Source organism: Chlorocebus sabaeus, chromosome 1 (genome assembly GCF_047675955.1).
Source record: "Chlorocebus sabaeus isolate Y175 chromosome 1, mChlSab1.0.hap1, whole genome shotgun sequence".
Taxonomy (NCBI): domain Eukaryota; kingdom Metazoa; phylum Chordata; class Mammalia; order Primates; family Cercopithecidae; genus Chlorocebus; species Chlorocebus sabaeus.
The window spans coordinates 91,639,712-91,648,403 of NC_132904.1; the positions used below are offsets into that span (position 1 = coordinate 91,639,712).

At 38.9% G+C, this 8,692-nt stretch overlaps 1 protein-coding gene across 1 annotated transcript; it reads left to right on the plus strand.

Moving 5' to 3' along the window:
* Positions 1–1,901: 1,901 nt before the first annotated feature.
* LOC103248271 (uncharacterized) lies at positions 1,902–6,636 on the plus strand. Its single transcript, XM_008020594.3, has 2 exons — positions 1,902–5,316; positions 5,795–6,636. Exon 1 carries the CDS (start codon positions 4,346–4,348, stop codon positions 5,207–5,209), a length of 864 nt encoding a protein of 287 aa, XP_008018785.1. The 5' UTR covers positions 1,902–4,345; the 3' UTR covers positions 5,210–5,316; positions 5,795–6,636.
* Positions 6,637–8,692: the final 2,056 nt, after the last annotated feature.

Below are 8,692 nucleotides of genomic sequence, written 5' to 3' on the forward strand. Positions count from 1 at the left end.
TTTTTATGAGTTGCCTTTTCTAAGGCTTCGATCCCTTCTTTTGGGTTGACTCATTGTTTGTATTGATCTATAGAAGTTTTCAGGATACTTATTCATTGTCTATTTTACATATGACAAAACTGTTCTATCCTGTATCTTGTCTCAATGTTTTATGTCCTCATTACACTGGAATGAGTTAAATATGTCAGAAATTTTCATCGTTGTTTCTGCTTTTGGCTCTTCTTTCTTTAAGATACTTTTCCCACCTTGAATTCATAAACACATTCTTTAGTATATTCTCAAACAGCCCTAAAGTTCTCTTTTATACAGTCTTTAATTCATCACTAATTTACTCTTCTAAGTAGTGTAAGGTAGAGCTCTATTTTAATTTTTCCCCCCAATAAAAATATCCCTTATTGAATTATCAATTACTTTTCATGGGATTGGTAAGCCGCCTTTATTACATACAGACTCCCACATATACAGTTGAGCCTTGAACAAATGAAGTGCATGGGTCCACTTATACAGGGATTTTTTTTCACAACTGTATTGGTAAATTTTTGGAGATTTAGAACAATTTGAAAAAACTCCTGGATGCATCTTGTACTCTAGAAATATGCAAAATATAAGAAAAAATGAGGTATGTCATGAATGCATAAAATATTTATAGATATTAGTGTATTTTAACATTTACTACCATAAAATATGTACAATTCTGTTACAAAAAGTTAAAATTTATCCGAATTTACACACACACACAGACCATATATAATGCCATTTGAAGTTGAGATAAATGTAAACAAATGTAAAGATACAGTATTAAATCATAACTACATAAAATTAACTATAATAATATTGTATTATTGTAATAATTGTGTAGCCTGTTCCTTTTGCCATTGCGGTGAGCTCGTGTTGTGAGTATCCTCTTAAAATGCTGCAGGACGCTAATCATCTCTGCCTGAGCAATTTTTTTCTCTCTAGTAAATTGTCTATCACAGTAAAAAGTGATCTCTTGAGTATCATGTTTAGGACAATATCCTAAAGCTCAAATAATACTATGGGGCCCATATGAAGTGCCACTAGTGATGCTGGAAATGTTCCTAAGAAGCAGAGAAAAGTCATGACAGTATAAGAAAATGTGGAATTGCTTGATGTGTAGTGTACATTGAGGTCTGCAGTGAGGTTATCAGCCATTTCAGACAGGCTATTCATCTTGTTAAGGTATCCATAAATACAGTACAGTATGGTAAATACATTTTCTCCTCATGATTTTCTTAAAAACATTTTCTTTAGTTTTCTTTACTGTAAGAATACAGTATTTAGTACATGTCACATACAAAATCTGTGTTAATCAGCCATTCATCATATCTGTAAAACTTCCAGTCACCAGTAGGCTCTTAGTAGTTCAGTTTTTGGAGGAGTCAAAAGTATTTGAGGAGTTTCAACTGCACAGGGGTTCAGCACCCTGAACCCCCTCATAGTTCCAGGGTCAACTGTACATGTATCTGTGTCTGGACTCAGTATTCTGTGCTTAGAGGTACTGTTGATATCAGCTCCAATATTACAGTTTGATAAGGGAGAAGTCTTCTTTTGTTTTAAGGCATCATTTTGGGGGTTGTCATTTAAATACTTGACTCTAACAGTGCTAGACTCTAACAGTGCTAGCTCTACCACCGTGAACAAGTGACTTACTGTCTCCATGACTCAGTTCTGTCATCTGAAAATTAGAGGTAAGATTTTTCTTACAGGTCATAAGAATTAAATGATTTATTGTACGAAGAATAAATTGAACAGTGCTTGCCATGTTATAGTCACCATGTGGTTAGTTATTTTAAATAATATTTTACTATTAGAAATAAAGAGGGATTTCTGTTCATCAAAAGATATGAAAAAAAGAGACAAATGACACACCAAGGAGTGTGAACCAATACTGTATTACTCATATCCAGCAAACAGCTGATATCCATTACATATAAAGAGCTAGTGCAGAGAACGTCAACCCCATAGAAAAATGGACAAAATACATAATAGGCAGCTCATGAGTGAGAATATCCAAATGGCCAACGAACATGAAAAAATGACTCTCATTTGTAATTAGGGAAATAATTTCTTTTTTTTTTTTAAGTTTTAAGTGACAAAGTCTCACTGTGTCACCCCAGGCTGTTGTGCCGGGAAGCAATCATAGGTAAAACAAATCTAATAATGCCCTCACCTCACCCGCTAAAACTAAAAAGTCTGATATTCACCAAAGGTTTGCAAAAGTGAAGAGCACTGAGCACCCTCATATACAGCTATCCTGTGTGTAAATTGATAAAAACTGCTGAAAAACAATCAGGCATGATAAAGTTTGAATTCACATACAGTTGTCCTTTGATATTCTGCAGGTGGAGGGGGTCTGGTCCTTAGTAACCCCTGAGGATTCTAAGGAATGGCTTGGTATGCACATGTAACCTATACGTATCTTCCAATATACTTTAAGTCATCTCTAGATTACTTACATTATGATGAAAATGCTATGTAAATAATTGTTTACTGTATAATGTTTTATTTATTTTTATTGTTTTTTTTTTCTGAATAATTTCTACCCACAGTTGGCTGAATTCACTGATGCTGAAGCCAGAGGTTACAGTGGGCTTCCTGTATTCTATGACAAGGGATCCATTCATACGTAAAAGGACACATAAGCTCCAGTATACATGTCCAAGCGTGTTCTGAGCAACACTGTAAGAGGCCCAAAGTGGAAACAACCCAAGTGCCCATGAACAGCAAAACATTTATACCATTGAATGCCTTACGGCAAGGCAAAAGGATCAAGTACAGCTAGATGGAACAATATAGATGAGGGAAATAAAACACAAAATACATTAAAATATAAAAAGCACAATTCTATATATATAAGGTTACATAACATTTTCAAAATCAGCAACATTTTAATTAATTTAATTTATTTAGAATTCTCCTGCAGAGGAGTTTTCTCTCTTCTCTCCAATGTGTTAATTGATTTAACCATTTATTTACGACAGCACAGATTCATATTTTGTATTTTGGAATATGATATAGTAGTATTTTAGTTTGTTCCTTAAATTGTTCAATATGTAGCCATTGGGAGCTGTTTTATTGGTTTTTGTACCACATTAAAATTACTCCATCAATGCTTTTGTTTGTTTTCTATTTATCACATCATTTTCCGGCACTCCAAGATGCTCTAGGCCCTTTCTGTATATTTCCTTTCCAGATCTAGAAACTGTATTTCTTCATCAGTATTGCTAAATTATTTTTTTCTTTAAAAATGTTAGATTTCAATTTTATTAATCCTCTTTTTAAAAAACATATCATCCCTTTTGTTTATTTGTAATTCTATTTTTATTTTAATGTTTTATTCTTTTGTTTTGGTTTTGCTTTACTAATTGCTTGACTTCAACATTAAAAAGTTTTAGAAATGTGGTTATTAATTTTCAAATAAATATGATTGGATTCAGGTTTTTTATTTTTAACTTTCAATATTATTTCACTGAGGTCCAGATGTACTCAATTTATTGACCTATGAAATTTTAATTGACATTTATTTTGTAGTCTTGTATTGGGAAATTCTTGTGTTTTCTACATGTTTTTGGTTGTTGCAGGTTATATGATCAAAATTGTTGTTTGTTGTGCAAATTATTATAGCATTACTAGTTTTGCTCTCTGCACTATTGATTTCTGAGAAAACGGTGTTACGGGGGAAAAAACCTCCCATCATGAGTGCAGATTTTTCAGTTTTACCTTATAACTCTCAGTCTTGGCTTTCTATGTGTCACTGTTGTGTGTTTAGTTGCGTTAAGTTCATCAGTGTCATGTTTTCCTAGTGAATTTTCTTTTCAATAACTATAAAATGTGCTTCTTTGATCCTATCAATACACTGGATATTAATATTGCTACCCTAGGTTTCTTTTAATATTTGTCTAGATTGCCTGTTCCCATAAATTGACCTTTAATCAGTTAGCTTTGTTCTTAAGATTGGTTTAAAATTAGAATAATAGGGAGGGGCATGGGAGGGTGGGACGTCTAATTTAAACCCAGCCCAGTGATTACACTAGCTGGGCGCTGGTTAGGATGTTGCCCAGGTATAAAGCCAGGATCTCTGGGACCTGGCTTCATTTGGAGTTCAGCTACTAAGAGGAAACCTTCCTCCTGGAGTATTCGGCCTGAAACTGGGAATTTGGAAGTTGCTGCTCCAGGGCGCTCCCTGCGGAGGTCGGCCGCCAGCCTCTCCGCCCGGCCTTTCCCGGCGTCCCCACGCGGGGCGCAGCCGCGAGAAAGGAACGTAGGTCACACCGTCAGCGCCCAGAGCAGCGCCAGTTTCCGGGCCCGGCCTGCTCTGGGAGCCATGAGCTGCGGCCGCCCCCCTCCCGACGTGGACGGCATGATCACCCTCAAGGTGGACAACCTGACCTACCGGACCTCTCCCGACAGCCTGAGGCGCGTGTTCGAGAAGTACGGGCGCGTGGGCGACGTGTACATCCCGCGGGAGCCCCACACCAAGGCGCCCCGCGGCTTCGCCTTCGTCCGCTTTCACGACCGGCGCGACGCTCAAGACGCCGAGGCCGCCATGGACGGGGCGGAGCTGGACGGACGCGAGCTGCGGGTGCAGGTGGCGCGCTATGGCCGCCGGGACCTGCCCCGCAGCCGCCAGAGAGAGCCACGCGGCAGGTCCGGAGGCGGCGGCTATGGACGGCGGAGCCGCAGCTACGGACGGCGGAGCCGCAGCCCCAGGCGGCGACACCGCAGCCGATCCCGGGGTCCCAGCTGCTCCAGGTCCCGCAGCCGATCTCGCTATAGGGGTTCTCGCTATAGCCGGTCTCCCTGTAGCCGATCTCCTTACAGCCGGGCGCACTGCAGCCGCTCTCCCTACAGCCGATCTCGTCACAGGGAATCTCGCTACAGCGGATCTCGCCACAGCTCATCTGGTTACAGTAACTCTCGCTACCGCCGCTCTCGCCACAGCCGATATCACAGCAGCCGGTCTCACTCGAAGTCTGGGTCCTCTACTAGCTCTCGCTCTGCATCAACCTCCAAATCGAGCTCTGCGCGACGATCCAAGTCCTCCTCGGTTTCCAGGTCTCGCTCACGGTCCAGGTCTTCATCTATGACCAGGAGTCCTCCCCGGGTATCCAAGAGGAAATCCAAGTCCAGGTCTCGATCCAAGAGGCCCCCCAAGTCTCCCGAAGAGGAAGGACAGACGTCCTCTTAAGAAAATGATGCATCAGGAAGTAACATGATGGAGGACTTGGGGAAAAGGATCACATACTCAGTCCATGGAAGCAACGTCCCTGGAAGAAGGGGCTGCCTATTGAAAAGGTTGTGTCACACTTTTCTACCTTTTTAGCAGTTTGAAGCTTTGCATCAGGTGGCAAAATTCATTCTGTGCGCCGTTTTGTTGTTATTCACATTTTCTTGTAACTTAGGAGGTGAACGACCTAAGATTACATTATTGGGTTTGTATATTTGAGGCAAAAGTTTATTTTTATTTCTATAGTGACGACTGTTTTGGTTTGAAATGAACAGATTGGTAACCTAATTTGTGGCCTCCTGACTTTTAAGGAAACGTGTGCAGCCATTACACACAGCCTAACGCTGTCAGGACATTGCTTCAACATTGCCTTCATTCCTTAAAGTTAAAAACCTACAAAAGGTGGTGTAAATTAATATGGATAATTTTATTTACCTCCAGGTCTAAAAGGTAGTATGACCCAAATTCGTATAAAGATTTTTCATGTGAAAGGACTGGGTTTTTAGCAAACACAAGTCTAATATCTTTTGTGTTTTTGTGCACCAGGCCCGGCTGCGTAGCAGTTGAGTGATGCTGGTTAGCTATTAAGGTGGCCTGTTGCAGTGCAGAGTGCTGAGCTGCTTCCTGTTTTCTTCTGATTGCTCCTGGGGAAAACACGCCTTGTCCTGAAGAACAAATGGCTGTCCAGTTTATTAAAATGCCTGTCAACTGCACTTCCAGTCACCCAGGCCTTGCAGATAAATAATGGAGCATGCAGTGAGCACATCTAGCTGATGATAATCACACCTTTCCCCCCGTCTTTTCTGAAAAATTGTAACTCTGAGCATATCAACATGTATGAACTTAAAATATGGAGAATGTTATGTAAGAAATGGTTTATAAGTTTGTTAAGTACTTAAAACGTGTATCTTTTTGATTATGAATTTTTTATGCTAACCATTGTTTCTGTAGTTAAAATTGTTTTCTTGGTGTTATCTTTTCTCAAAATTAGAAACTTTTGATGGAAAGTAGGTTGTTTTATTTTCTGTGTGACTTTTGGATATTTGTACTTTTGAGAAAATTGTTAGCACCAAGTGTTTCTCAAAATATAATTTTTAAAAAATCCTTAATAGGCTTTTAGCCATGTGCTTTATTGTTTTATCACAATGCAGTTTATTTGTAGTTTCTCTCTTTTCTCCTCCTACCTATGGTTTTTTTACTTCTAAAATTATTTTCAAATAATCCATTTTTGGCTTTCATTATTATCCCTACTGGATGTTATGTGTTCTTTTGCAATTGTTTCTGCTTATACCTTTACTAGCAAAGGGAAAAATAACAATTTGATGTCTATGATCTAGTGACAATAGGATTATATTGGAGCCAGTTGAATAAATTTATTCTTTCAATCATATAGATCTTCATTAATATTTTTGACTGAATTATCAATTAAAAATATTCCATTTCCTTTGTGCAGAAACTGCTAAACCCAGGATTCGATTCTTGAATGAACTGCCAAGGTGGCGGTGGTCTGTAGATATAAATCCCACATTTTGTTGTTACAACAGTTAGTAGTTAATATTGTTTTCATATATAGACTCCAGAATCTAAATTTTACCGTAATGACATTTCTTCTGGTCATGACAAATGTGATATTTTACCAATATAAATCTACGTAGAATCCAAAGACACACAGAGCAGTCCTGAGAAATAAAAAATCAGGATACCCATGGCATAGTAGTAGCCACTCGCGTCCAGTAGGTGGCGAAGGGAGGTGAGGTATATTTATTAAATGGGAAGGAGTGGGACGGGTATTGGGCAGCCCTAAGGGTAGGGGAGCATTGTCAATTTCTGGGGGTAGTGTGAGACCCGGGGGTAGTGTGAGACCCAGGCATACCTGGAGTATGAAGCTTTGAAGCAAAAATATCTGTAGAACATCTTAAACATATGACCAAATATGATGTTAAAATCAGCAGTTTTTTATACGTTAAAAACTTTGAAACCTGGGGCCGGGCGTGGTGGCTCACGCCTGTAATCCCAGCACTTTGGGAGGCCAAGGCAGGTGGATCACCTGAGGTCAGGAGTTCAAGACCAGCCTGACCAACATGGTCAAACCCTGTCTCTACTAAAAATACAAAAATTATCCTGGCATGGTGGCACATGCCTGTAATCCCAGCTACCTGGAGGCTAAGACAGGAGAATCGCTTGAAACCGGGAGGCGGAGTTTGTGGTGAGCTGAGATCATGCCATAGCACTCCAGCCTGGGCAACAAGAGCGAAACTCCATCTCAAAAAAACAAAAAAACAGAAAAACAACTTTGAAACCTAGGAAAAGTTTTGGACCTGTTGGAGCAGAAATGTGTGGTTGTCATTGAAGGTGTGAACATACCCTACCTCTACCTCTACATGTGGAAGACTTGACACATACGGAGGACGTGAACCCATGCAGAAGAGCAATGTGACATGTTTTACATTTTATTAGCACCGTGATCTAACCAACTGAGCTAACTGGCCACACCATTTTATCCTTTATAATGATTACTATGAGGGCTGAGTGCAGAATGGAGTATATGTGGTCAAGAGTGGAAGCTGTGAGGCTATTGCAGTAATTCAGCAAGACAGGTGATAATTGCTTAGACTTTGGCGGTGGTGTTGGAAATGGACATAAATAGACATATTCAGGAAATATATTCATCTTAGATCTAATAAGACACATAATAGATTAGAAGTAGGGAAATTAATGAAAAAGCAGAATTAAGGATGACTTCTCACCGGCTTGAAATGCTAAATGGATGAGGGTGCTGTTTAGTGAGTTGAGGAAGACTGGGGGTGGTGATGGGTGTAGAAATTGAGAAAGGAAAATCAAGAATTTCTAGAACTTTCAAAGTAATGTTAAATACTTTCCTTGATAGTTGGTCAGTCATCATTTGTAAGTGCATTTCTAAAAATATTGCTTAATTTTGTTTTTGAGCTTTGTATAATGGAATTTTGTGTGTACTGATTATTTTGCTCAATATTATGTCTTTAAGATTCTCTGTATTGTTGCATGTGGCTGAGTTTATTTTTGATGCTGTGTAGTGTTTTACTAATAAATAAATCATAATTCAGTTTTTATTGTTCCATTGATGGACATCTGGGTTGTTTCCTATTTTAGTTATTTTGAATAAGGACGCAATGAATATTTTTATACATATAGCCTGATGTACATGTGTATATACATTTCAGTTATCAATCCCAAAAGTGCATTTGCTGGCTATAGGTCAAGTACATGTTCAATGTTGTTATATAATTTTTAACTATTTTCCAAAGTAATTCTACCAATATATACTATTATCATCAGTTGATGAGAATTCCAGTTGCTCCACATTCTCATTAACACTTGTTAATGTCAGGCCTTTTAATATTTGCAAATCTGATGGGTATATAGTGGTATTTCATTTGGTTTTAATTTTCTTTACCCTGATTACCA

What these genes read in the sequence shown, in the direction of transcription:
- LOC103248271 (XM_008020594.3), top strand. Translation starts at nt 4,346, where the DNA reads ATGAGCTGCGGCCGCCCCCCTCCCGACGTGGACGGCATGATCACCCTC.